Source organism: Mandrillus leucophaeus, unplaced genomic scaffold, assembly GCF_000951045.1.
Source record: "Mandrillus leucophaeus isolate KB7577 unplaced genomic scaffold, Mleu.le_1.0 Scaffold288, whole genome shotgun sequence".
Lineage (NCBI taxonomy): Eukaryota > Metazoa > Chordata > Mammalia > Primates > Cercopithecidae > Mandrillus > Mandrillus leucophaeus.
Genome location: NW_012103009.1, coordinates 846,333 through 857,979, shown reverse-complemented (window position 1 = coordinate 857,979; position 11,647 = coordinate 846,333). Strand labels below are relative to the sequence as shown.

The 11,647-nt window shown below is 56.6% G+C and overlaps 1 protein-coding gene across 1 annotated transcript in view; it reads right to left on the bottom strand.

Moving 5' to 3' along the window:
• TTLL8 (tubulin tyrosine ligase-like family member 8) overlaps positions 1-11,415 on the bottom strand; it is a 47,393-nt gene extending 35,978 nt beyond the window's left edge. Inside the window, exons 1-8 of the mRNA XM_011985609.1 lie at positions 11,352-11,415; positions 9,536-9,627; positions 8,825-8,963; positions 7,963-8,036; positions 5,873-6,001; positions 4,541-4,655; positions 3,940-4,074; positions 658-844 (exon numbers count right to left, since the gene is read on the bottom strand). Coding sequence (XP_011840999.1) covers positions 658-844; positions 3,940-4,074; positions 4,541-4,655; positions 5,873-6,001; positions 7,963-8,036; positions 8,825-8,963; positions 9,536-9,627; positions 11,352-11,415 — 935 coding nt within the window. The remainder of the gene's footprint in view (positions 1-657; positions 845-3,939; positions 4,075-4,540; positions 4,656-5,872; positions 6,002-7,962; positions 8,037-8,824; positions 8,964-9,535; positions 9,628-11,351) is intronic.
• Positions 11,416-11,647: the final 232 nt, after the last annotated feature.

Below are 11,647 nucleotides of genomic sequence, written 5' to 3'. Positions count from 1 at the left end.
CCCCTCTGCCAGTCACTCGCCAGCTGCCAGGAGCTCTGGGCCCAGGCACCCCTCTGCCAGTCATTCACCAGCTGCCGAGCTCTGGGCCCAGGCACACCTCTGCCAGTCACTCACCAATGACAAGAGTGAGGCAGGTGTCCCAGCTGTGAAACAGACAAACCCCACCTGCCTGTCTCGGGCTGTGGGGGGCCCAAATGACATCATACCTTTCTGGATTTTGAAGATACACAAGACAATGCTACTTCCTAAAGTCCCCCTGAGGGGGTATCATCCTCTCAACAGTCATCAGGGGCCTGGTGGGACAGGCAACAGAGGGCCTGGGCACCCCGACACCCGTAAGGCACCCCAACATCCAGGCACACACCCCAATACCGAACAAGCATCCCAGACATCCAGACAGGTGCCCCAATACCCAGCAAGCATCTCAGCACCCAGACAGAAGCCCCAAGATCCAGACAGACACCCCAGTACCCAGCAAGTATCCCAGACATCCAGACAGGATTCCCAATGCCAGGACAGGCATCCCAACACTCAATACTCCACAGGTAACCTAATGCCCAGACAGGTGACCCAATTCCCCGAGGCTGCACTGCCCCGGAAGCTCCTGCAGTCCGCACTCACGGCTCTGACACGTGCTGGGGGCTGCGCAAGTCTTACTGAATCAGGGAGTAGTACTGCTGTGTCAGGTCCTCCCACTCGGCCTCGGTGAGGTCCTCTGCGGCGTCCGCCGACGTGTCGATGTCCTCATGCTCCAGCTGCCCCAGGTAGGCCTGGCACACCTTGCACGCGATGTCCACAAGCTGGCCCGGGAGACCCCTGAGCTTTGCCTCAGCATTTTCAGCATCTGAAACCCAGACACAGGCACATGGAGTGGGAACCCCACCCAGGGGCAGCCCTGCCCGCCTCGAGGGTTGAGGCCTAAAGCCATGGACAAAGTTCGCTCCACTCCCTCTGTGCCCCAATACCCAACAAGTACCCCAGACCCCCAGACAGGCACTCCAATACCCAACCAAGCTTGTCTGGGCGGCCACCCTGGATGTCACGCCTGCATCTGGGCAGGTGACTTCCTCCCTCCTGAATGGTCCCAACCTCCAATGGCTCTGTGAGTGCTATGTCCTCACAAGAAACACATGGACCCCGCTGCCAGACCCTCAGCTCCTCCGTGGACCCCGCCACCAGACCCTCAGCTCCTCACAGTAGCAATTACTGATAAGTTCAACGTCATTAAAATGAAAAACTTCTGTTCTGTAAAGGACAATATCAGGATGTCAAGACAACGAGAAGACGAGCCATAGATTGGGAGGAAATACTTGCACACGTCTAATAAAGGAATATTACCTAGAGTTACAGAGAACTCTTGAAACTCAACAACAAGAAAACACAATTTTATTTTTTATTTTTATTTTTTTAAGACAGAATTTTGCTCTTGTTGCCCAGGCTGGATGGCAAGATCTTGGCTCACTGCAACCTCTGCCTCCTGGGTTCAAGTGATTCTCCTGCCTCAGCCTCCAGAGTAGCTGGGACTACACGTGTGCACCACCATGCCCGGATAATCTTGTATTTTTAGTAGAGATGGGGTTTTACCATGTTGGCCAGGCTGGTCTCAAACTCTTGACCTCAAGTGATCCACCCACCTCGGCCTCTAAAGTGCTGGGATTACAGGTGTGAGCCACCGCACCCAGCAAGGAAACAATTTTAAATGAGCAATCTGAACAGTCACCTCACCGAAAATACATACAGATGGAAAACGAGCATATGAACACATGCTCGATATCATATACCGCTATGGACTAGCAATTCCATATCTACAAGATTTTTCCATAAAATACCCTCAGAAATTCACAAGGAAATGGAAGCTGGGCACAGTGGCTCATGCCTGTAATCCCAGCACTTTGGGAGGCTGACACAGGAGGCTCGCTTGCTCCTGAAAGTTTGAGATGAGCCTGGGCAACACAGTGAGACCCTGTCTCACAATAAAATCACGACAATAATGAGACACTAATACAGACCCAGGAGAATGCTGCAAACAGAACACTGACCACATCAAAGGCTTGTGAGGATGTGGAGAACAGGAACTCTCCCTCATTGCTGGTGGAAATGCAAAATGGTGCAGCTACTTTGGAAGACATGAAACATACTCTTGCCATGCCACCCAGTAAGTGCATTCTTTGGTATTTACCCAAATGAATTCAAAACTCATGGCCACACAAAGACCTACCTACAGATATTGAGAGAAACGTTATTCATGATAGTCAAAACCTGGAAGTGACTGAGATGTCCTTCAGTAGATGAATAGACAAGTAAACAGTGGTGGATCCAGACAGTGGAATATTACTCAGCCCTAAAAAGAAATGAGCTCTCAAGTCATGAAAAGACCTGGAGGAATCTGAAGTGCGTATTACTAAGTCGAAGAAGCCCATCTGAAAAGGCTCCATGCTACATCGTTCTAACCGAATGGCATTCTAGAAAAGGCAAAACCATGGAGACAGGAAAAACATCAGTGGTAGCCAGGAGCTTGGGGCGGGGGAATGAAGAGACAGAGCACAGGGAGTTTTAGGGCTGGAGATCATCTCTGTCTGATACTGGAATGGTGGATACACGGCATCATACATTGTCCAAACCTGTAGAATGTATAACACCATTTGGGTTACCATGATGTGTCATTGTAGGTTCACCAATTGTGTTAAAATCATTAATTAGGCCGGGTGCGGTGGCCTGTAATCCCAGCACTGTGGGAGGCCGAGGTGGGTGGATCACCTGAGGTCAGGAGTTCGAGACCAGCCTGGCCAACGTGGCAAAACCCCGTCTCTACTAAAAATACAAAACATTAGCTGGGCGTGGTGCTGGGCACCCAACTACTTGGGAGGCTAAGACAGGAGAATTGCTTGAACCCAGGAGGCGGAGGTTGCAGTGAGCCAAGATCACGCCATTGTACTTCAATCTGGGTGACAGAGCGAGACTCCATCTCAAAAAAAAACCCATTAATTAGGAGGCCATCAGACTGAGGTGGCCCAAGTGACCTGGTCTCCGACAAATGCAAACCACAACCTAACTCAGAATTGAAAACGAAACTTAAGCACAGCCAATCACAGGCAGCCAGCTGGGTTGTCACTCAGCACAAACAAGGCCACCGCTCCAGCGTTCACCAATCAGGATTTATTTCCTCCATTTCCACGTTTACTTAGAAGGGTTTTCCCCTCGGTGGAGCCCTGCAGCCGTCTGATTGGCACAAATCACTGTTTGCTCAAATACTCTAAAAGTCTAATGCACCAACATTCATCTGTCAACAGCTGAAACGCACTGCTTTGGCGGGGGATGCTGGCGGTGGGGGAGGCACGGGGGCAGCAGAGTGTGGCAAATCTTGTACCCTCTGCTCAGCTGTGCTGTGACCCAAAACTGCCCTAGAAAGTACATTTTATTAAAACCAACCACCACAAAAAAGATTTGGGTTTTGTCCAAAAACACGACGGCTGGTTCACATCCCTGTGCCACCCAGGGCGCCTCTCCCTGGGGCTTCCTGTGTCCTCTCCCTGGGGCTTCCTGTGTCCTCTCCCTGGGGCTTCCTGTGTCCTCTCCCATGGGGCCCCTTTGGGGAGACTCAGGATGTGGCGTCGTGGTGGCCGTGGGGCAGGGCAGGCTTCTGACCACAGGCTGGAACCACGTCCATGGCACGGGACTGTGGCGGTGAGTGTGGGACTCGGACGTCCCAGGGCTGCGTTAACAGCCAGGTGCTTTACAAACGGGGTGACTTTGACGTTCAGCCCCACGGTTAGAAGAGAAAACCCATTTGCCATGAGAATCGAGAGAGTCTGAGGCATCGCTGCATCCGGTCCCGGCTGCCGCGAACCTCAGGACTGACCACACCCAGAAGGCGGGAGGGACCCCATGGAGTCCCCGAGCTCTGGTGGCCTGGCCCTGCCCTGCCTCGGCCCAGCGCACCTTGCCTGCTGCTCAGGTCGCTGTTCCCGGCCTCCTCCCTCCGGCCCCTGGGCTTGCTCCTGCCGCTCCGGCTGCAGCTCTGGTGGCTGACCACCCACTTGAGGATGCTGGATGCCATGGTGCGCCGGAAGTCTTCTGAAAGGACAGCACGGCCTCGCCCCATCTGCCCGAGCCGGGACTGGGGACTGGAGATGGGGCCAGGGCAATGGAGGCTCCCCGACCCGCCCCACTTCCCGCCCTCACAGCCGGTGGGGCCCAGGCCTGCTCCCACACCCCCACTCTGCCCGTCCTTCTCCCTGCAGCGCCTCTGTGACTGCAGCCATCCAACCGTACCCCTCGGCCTCCAACCATGGAGCCTGCCTCGCCCCAGCTGCTCGCCGCGCTGTCCACAGGCCTAGTGCAGAACCACACACTCCCTGCCTGCCCACCCTCCCTCCCCGGGGCCCCTGGCCCCTGTACTGCCATGACCATGGCCATGGGAGGCCTCTCTCTGGTCCTCTGTCCTCCGACCCTGCCCCATCAGTCTGTCTCAGCACCGGGGGATCTTTCTAGAAGCCTCTCTGCTGACCGCCCTGGGGTCCTCTGCCATCTCCTCACTTACCCAGGAATTCCTGCTGTTCGCTCTCGGTGCAGAGGCTGTAGCAGCGCGGGAAGAAGGAGTCGGGGTTGGCCGGGACGTACCAGGGCAGGCTCCGCATGTTCACGCACAGCCCGATCTCCAGAGACAGCGGCACATTAGGTATGAGGGGAAGTTCAGCTCAGCTCCGCCTCGCTCACAAGGCGAGGACAGACCGTCCACCTCGGACTTGCCTGGCCATGGGGCACCACACAGCACCCCTAGGGCGGATCCCTCCCCTTCCCGTGACACACAGTCCCCCAGGGCCCCAGGCCGCCCCCTCCAGCCGGTCCCAGCAGTGGGTATGTGGATGTGCAAGCCAGGCTTAGACGCCTCCTTGAGGCAGTGGGGGACGTGGCAGGTCCCGGGGAATGGGGAGGCTGCAGCTGAGGTCACCGAGGGCGGTGGGCACTGGGGCTCCCTCCAGGCCCCTAAACGGGCCACAGGGTGCCCCACAGCTCAGACCCCAGGAGAGGGAGGACCAGCTGCAGGACCCGGAATGCGGCCACACGCCCAGCACTGCCCACCACACACGACGCAGCACTGGCCATTAGAGAGGCATATCATGAAGTCCCCGCATCCCAACGTCTGGTCTGTCACTGCGTTAAGGAAAAAAAGCAGCCGGCCCCCAGAAAACACAGCACACGATGACTGGCTGTGCACACAGGGTCTTTGAAGGGGCCGTGTTTCCACAAGCAGCACTGGTGCTGGCCTGACCCTGGGGTATTAGGTGCAGCAGGGAGCCTCCGCCCCACACTGTGCTGAGGCAGCCGCACCTGGACTGTTGAGAGGGACCTCTGTGCCAGGGAAGCCCCTCTTCCCGGACCCCTCCCTCAGCAGGGTCCCCACACCCTGCGTCCTGGACAGGCCCCAGCCCCGGGCCTTGGTGGGAAGGGTATGGAAGCTGCCTTGTGCAGAGCTGGAGGCTGGGGGAGGCGGGGGAGTGCCCAGTGCTGTGGGGAACGGCACCTCTTCCCCCGGGGACCCACAGCCCTTTCAGCATCCAAAGCCCTGTGGCAGCCCCCACTCAGCCCCATCTTTGGCTTGGCCTCTGTGCTCTGAGGAAGGGGCTTCTGTGGCTCCGGATTCACCCAGAGACACAGAGCAAAGGGCACAGGGGTGCAGGGGGTGGGGTGGGCACTGAGTGATTCTGGCCACGGCCTTAGACCAGGAGTCCTGGGAGGCGCCCAGGAGGTGGCTGGTGGCTGCCGATGGCCACCTATGGTCACTGACCAGCCACCGAGGGTCCCTAATGGCTGCAGAAGCCCCTCCCCACCACCCTTGCCGGGTCCCGCCATGCCCAAGCAGCCAGCTCACCTTGGTGGTGAAGGAGGCCGTCTTTGCGTAGTGGTTCAGCATCTGGTCGCAGGTCAGGCTGTGATAGTCAATGGCGTCCCTCTTGATGGTCCAGAGGAGGTACGGCATCTCGTTTTTTACCAACCTAGACTGGCAAGAAAAAAGTCTTTATTGATGCTCAGCATCCAAGGTTCACACCAGCCAGGATGGGACGGAGCGAGGCGACCATCAGCGGATACAGGGCGTGCAGCGTGAGGATCCCAGCTGGGCTCTGCTGCGGGCAGCAGTGCTCCTTGTGGTCCTCCTGTGCACGGGATGTGGGGCGCAACCAGGACCACGCGGGGTTTCCACGGAGGGGCCTCGGGCTCTGGGGAGCCACTCCTGATGTGGGGCTGCAGGTGGGGCCTGAGCCCTCCGCACGGGGTCTATGTGGGTGTGGGACGCACCACTTGCCGAGATGACATGACACTTCATAACCCAGAGCTCACAGTCCCCAGGACGGAAGCCCCCAGGCCTGCACTGTGGGCCCTGCGCACCCCTCCCTGAGCCCCAGGCTCTGGCCTCCCACTCCTGCCCTGCTGATAGAGGGGCTGGGCGTGGAGCTGGGGGTGTGTGGTTGGTGCTTTTCTGTTTACAAAATGGCATCTGTTAAGTCAAAATTCCAACCAGGCTGGGTGCAGTGGCTCACGCCTGTAATCCCAACACTTTGAGAGGCCAAGGCGGGTAGATCACCTGAGGCCGGGAGTTCAAGATCAGCCCGGCCAACATGGTAAAACCTCGTCTGTACTAAAAATACAAAAATTAGCCAGGCATGGTGGTGGGCGCCTGTAATCCCAGCTATTCGGGAGGCTGAGGCAGGAGAATCACTTGAACCTGGGAGGCAGAGGTTGCAATGAGCCGAGATCGCACCATTGTACTCCAACATGGGCAACAGAGTGAGACTCCATCTCAAAACACGCCCCCCCAAAAAAAATATATGTATGTGTGTGTGTGTAAATAATAGCACACTAACTGCTAACCACTAACCACTGTGTACGGGGTGAGAAACAGCATCATCAACAGAGCCGAAGTTCCCCAGCCACCCCCACCAGGTAACTGCCACCTGCAGCTGTCTCTCCTCCAGGCGCAATGACCAGAGTGTTTCTGTCTCTCCGGAATGCATGTGTTACAATCCTCACTCCCAGGGCGATGGCATAGGAGGCGGGCTTTAGGATTAGGTCATGAGCCTGAGCCCCTTACGATGGGCTTGCACCCTTACAAAGAGGCCCCAGGAAAACCCTTGCCTCTGTGTGACGACGCAGAGAGAAGCCAGTTGCCCGTGAAGCAGGACACTCTCAGAGAGCCCAGCCACACTGCCCCGACCCAGACTCCAGCCTCCAGAACAGTGAGGAATGTTCTGTTGTGTCCACACCACTGCCCACGGACCTGTGGGAGCCGCTGGAGCACCCACGACGCTCTATGGGAAAGGCACTGACTCCAGGATCACTGGTCGTGTGGGAGGCGCCTCATCAAGTCTGGGTCCATTTTTCTATTTGTCTTTTCATTACTGATTTGTGAGCTCTTCATATATTCTGGACATTTGATCTTCTAAATTTTAAGTACTGCAAATGTCGCCTCCCACTCTGGTTTCTCTTTCGTCCTCTTTATGGTGGAGGGTTGGGAGCCCTCAGGGACTAGGCTGGGCTGGGGAGGTGGGGAGGCGCATACTGCCGTGTTGCTGGAGACCCCAGCTCACTGGCTGGCCAGGCCCCATCCTGCAACACACCGGCTGAGCTGTCCGAGCCCTGCTGGGCCTCAGTGCCCTCAGCTTCCACGTGCACGCGGCAAGTCAGCCTGGTGTGGCTGGAGGGGAGCTGGGAGGACAGGGTCCACTCACTGCACAGCGGCTCATGCAGCACCAAAGGGCTTGCCCCACCCCCGGGGGGCAGCCAGGTCCTGCTGCCCGGTCAAGGGGCCCTGCTGTGACTGGGGCTTTGCCCCCGCTGGGCTGCCATCCCCCTAGGACATGGGCGAGTGGGCATGGAGCAGGGTGGTGGTGTGAGAAGCCTTGGAGAGGCGCGGCTGACCACAATGCATGCAGGGGATGCCCACGATGCACGCAGGGGACGTACCATCACGTTGTGGATGTCGTCTGTTTTCTCCAAGGCCATTTCTTGATTTTCTTTGACTTTGCCACATGTGACATCTGCCAACGAAACACAGGGGAAGCCTGAACATGGAGCCTCAGCCAGACTTCCCACGCCGTGTCCGTTACCACCACCACAGGCAGGACAGCAACTTGTTTACTCCCAGAAACCTTGCTCCAGGTGGGGCCTTCCCCTGGTGGAGCAGGTGCCTTTGTGGGTCCTGAGTCAGGCTCGGGGCGCTCTGGCAGCCCCCATACATCCAGTGAGCGTCCACTGCATCGAACCTCCCCAGGGCTGTGACAGGGCTTGGGGGCCCGGGATTCCTGGAGGCCCAGATGTCCCCGGGTGTGGAACGGTGGAGACAGCCCGGGATGGGGGTGGGAGTGATAGAGGCTGAGGGGCCACGGGCAGGGTGGAGGAGGAGGGGGACATTTGATCCGGGTCTCAATGGGGCCGAGAGGACACAGACACAGCTGTGCAGATGTCAGCCAGGAGCAGCCAGCGCCGCGGGGGCCTGAGGAGTGGACTTTGGGGACCTGGGGCTGGAGGAGGGACGGCCGGGGCCAGGCAGAGAGAGGATGACAGAAATCGCCCGGGCAGGAGGAGGCCTGGGCGGAGGCCACAGGGGCTCTGAGAAGGGAGCAGGGCTGGGCACTTGAAAGAGTTTGCCTGGCACGACCGCCTGGGGCGGGGAGGCCAGGAGGGCGATGGAGACCTGGGGTCGGAGACACCCCATCAGGCACGCCAGGACCGAGGGACAGGCACCACAGTCAGGCCAGTGCCGACTCCCCCTGCCTGTGACAGACACACGCGCCCTGAGCTGAGACGCGCGCCTCCGATACGCTACCAGCAACCCCAGCGCCTTCGTCCTCGACATCCGGAATGACCTTGGGCAAAAAGTGGAACTTCTTCTCCACCCAGCCCTTCCTTCGCAGAGCGGCCCGGACCACCGGGTAGTGTCCGTAAATAGAGAAAATCTTCTTCTCCTAAAATGGCAAGAGGATATTTTATTTTATTTCAATCATTTTTGGGGGACAGGCAGACTTTGGTTGCATGGATAAGCTCTTTAGTGCTGGTTTCTAAGATGTGGGGGCATCCATCACCCAATAATGTAATTTTTTTTTTTTTGAGATGGAATCTCGCTCTGTCACCCAGGCTGGAGTGCAGCCTGGCCAACACAGTGAAACCTCCATCTCTACTAAAAAATACAATCTCTACTAAATAAATCTCTACTAAAAATTAGCTGGGCATGGTGGCATGCACCTGTAGTCCCAGCTACTCGGGAGGCTGAGGCACAAGAATTGCTTGAACCCGGGAAGCAGAGGTTGCTGTAAGCTGAGATTGTGCCACTGCACTCCAGCCTGGGCAACAGAGCAAGACTTCATCTCAAAAATAAGTAAGTAAATAAAAGGTAATGTCAGCCAAGTCCCCACAGGGAAGAGGCTGCAGCTCGGGGACACAGTGCGTCAGAGACCAGACGGACAGATTCCAAGTTCCAAAACAAATGTCCTTTTAAAAAAGTGTCCCCCCTCCCCACTGAGTCCCAAGGAGCATTTACCTTAATAGCTTTTTCCGTTAACTGCCTTGCTATCTTATATCTGTCTAATCTGGAGGAAGAAGCCAAGTCTTGGGAAATTCCTTGTTTTAATTCTGCAAAAGAGAAAGAGGACATCAAATCAAAGGATAAGGCATCCAAGGCCGGGCGCGGTGGCTCACGCCTGTCATCCCAGCACTGTTAATCCCAGCACTGTGGGAGGCCGAGGCGGGCGGATCACCTGAGGCCAGGAGTTCGAGACCAGCCTGGCCAACGTGGTGAAATCCTGTCTCTATTAAAAATACAAAAGTTAGCCTGGCGCAGTGGCTAACACTTGTAATCCCAGCACTGTGGGAGGCCGAGGCGGGCGGATCACCTGAGGCCAGGAGTTCGAGATCAGCCTGACCAACATGGTGAAACCCTGTCTCTACTAAAAATACAAAAGTTAGCCGGACGTGGTGGCTCATGCCTGTAATCCCAACTACTAAGGAGGCTGAGGCAAGAGAATCACTTGAACTGGGAGGTGGAGGTTGCAGTGAGCTGAGATGGCGCCATTGCACTCCAGCCTGGACAACAAGAGTGAAACTGTGTCTCAAAAAAAAAAAAAAAAAAGACATGCCTCTGATGAGGCCAGACATGAAATGGCATATTCTGAGAGGTGCCATCCATAAGCCAGCAAAATTCATCCACAGTCCACAGTGATGGAGACCAGAGCTGTAAGAGAGGGCGTATGGCCGGACACTGGTCCACGGAATGGTGGTAGAAGTGTCAGAGGTGTGTGAACCAGAGCAGCTCCATCTTGAATAGGGGCTGGGTAAAATGAGGCTGCATTCCCAGATGGTGAAGGCATTGTAAGTCACAGGATGAGATAGGAGGTTGGCACAAGATACAGGTCATAAAGACCCTGCTGATATAAAACAGGTTGCCGTAAAGAAGCTGGCTAAGACCCACCAAAACCAAGATGATGATGCCAGTGACCTATGGCCGTCCTCACTGCTGCACTCCCACCAGCGCCATCTCAAAAAACATAAATCGAATTAAATTAAGAAGCTCTGATTATCAAAAGGAAGCATGAAGTGACTGACAAGCTGCATCCATCTGACAAAGAGCGTGTATCCAGGACATACAGAGAACTCCTCCAAGTCTGTGAGGTCACAGAGCAATCTCACCGCGGCCTGCAGACCCAGAACCACGCTCCGGAAGGAAGAGCTCCAAATGGCCAATAATCAGGTGAAAAACAGCTCAACACCTTGAGCTGTCTGGAAATGCAAATTAAAACCAGTGAGATTTAATTAATGCAAATTAAAACCACACCCACCAGAGTGCCCGGAGTGGCAGTGAGGACACCCACTGCGGGTGGGGACGGCAGAGGTGGGGGGCCACCGGAGCTCTCAATTGGGCCCTTAAATGGTTGGGGGAGCTTCTAAAGCTAAGCATGAGCCCGCCCTGTAACCCAGCCGTTGACCCCTAGGAAGCATTTACCCACGAAGACGAGCCTGAAGAGGGCAAGGGCAGGAAGGAAGAGAAACGCGAGTACAGGGCCCCCCATGACCCACCAAGGGAGCCCTTCACACCCACACGTTTAATTTCCCAGTTTCCCAAGAAGCTGGACAGTGGGATCGGGGTGCAGGCGGCATAAGCCAGCGCCCCCCAACACTCCTGGGGTCCTATGCCTGGACTGCCCAAGAGAAGGCACCTGGCTCTACAGCTCAGTGAAGTGCCCGCCCCCGGATTCCCCGATTTCGTGGCAGCAGGCTGCAGCCAGCATTGCCTCTGAGCTCGGGAGCTGCAGCACTGCTCTGGGCGAGTGGCTGGTATGCAGGCAATACACGATACACACTATTTTCTTCTCTCCCGTCTCCGTTGGAAGAAGCCGACCAGAGCCCCTTCCTCTCTGGCTCCATGCTGGCCTCCGACAGCTCGCCCTTTGCTCCTCTGGACCCTAGAGGGGAGGGTGTGGTGGTTATGCGGAAACCGGGAGGGTGTAGGGGGCCCTGGGGATGGAGAGGGTTCTGAGGCCCATGCTGAGGGTCAGGTCTGGGGTTGGGAATCAGGTCTGGGTTGGGGTCAGGTCTGGGTTGGGGGGTCAGGTCTGGGGTTGGGGGATCATGTCTGGGTTGGGGGATCAGGTCTGGG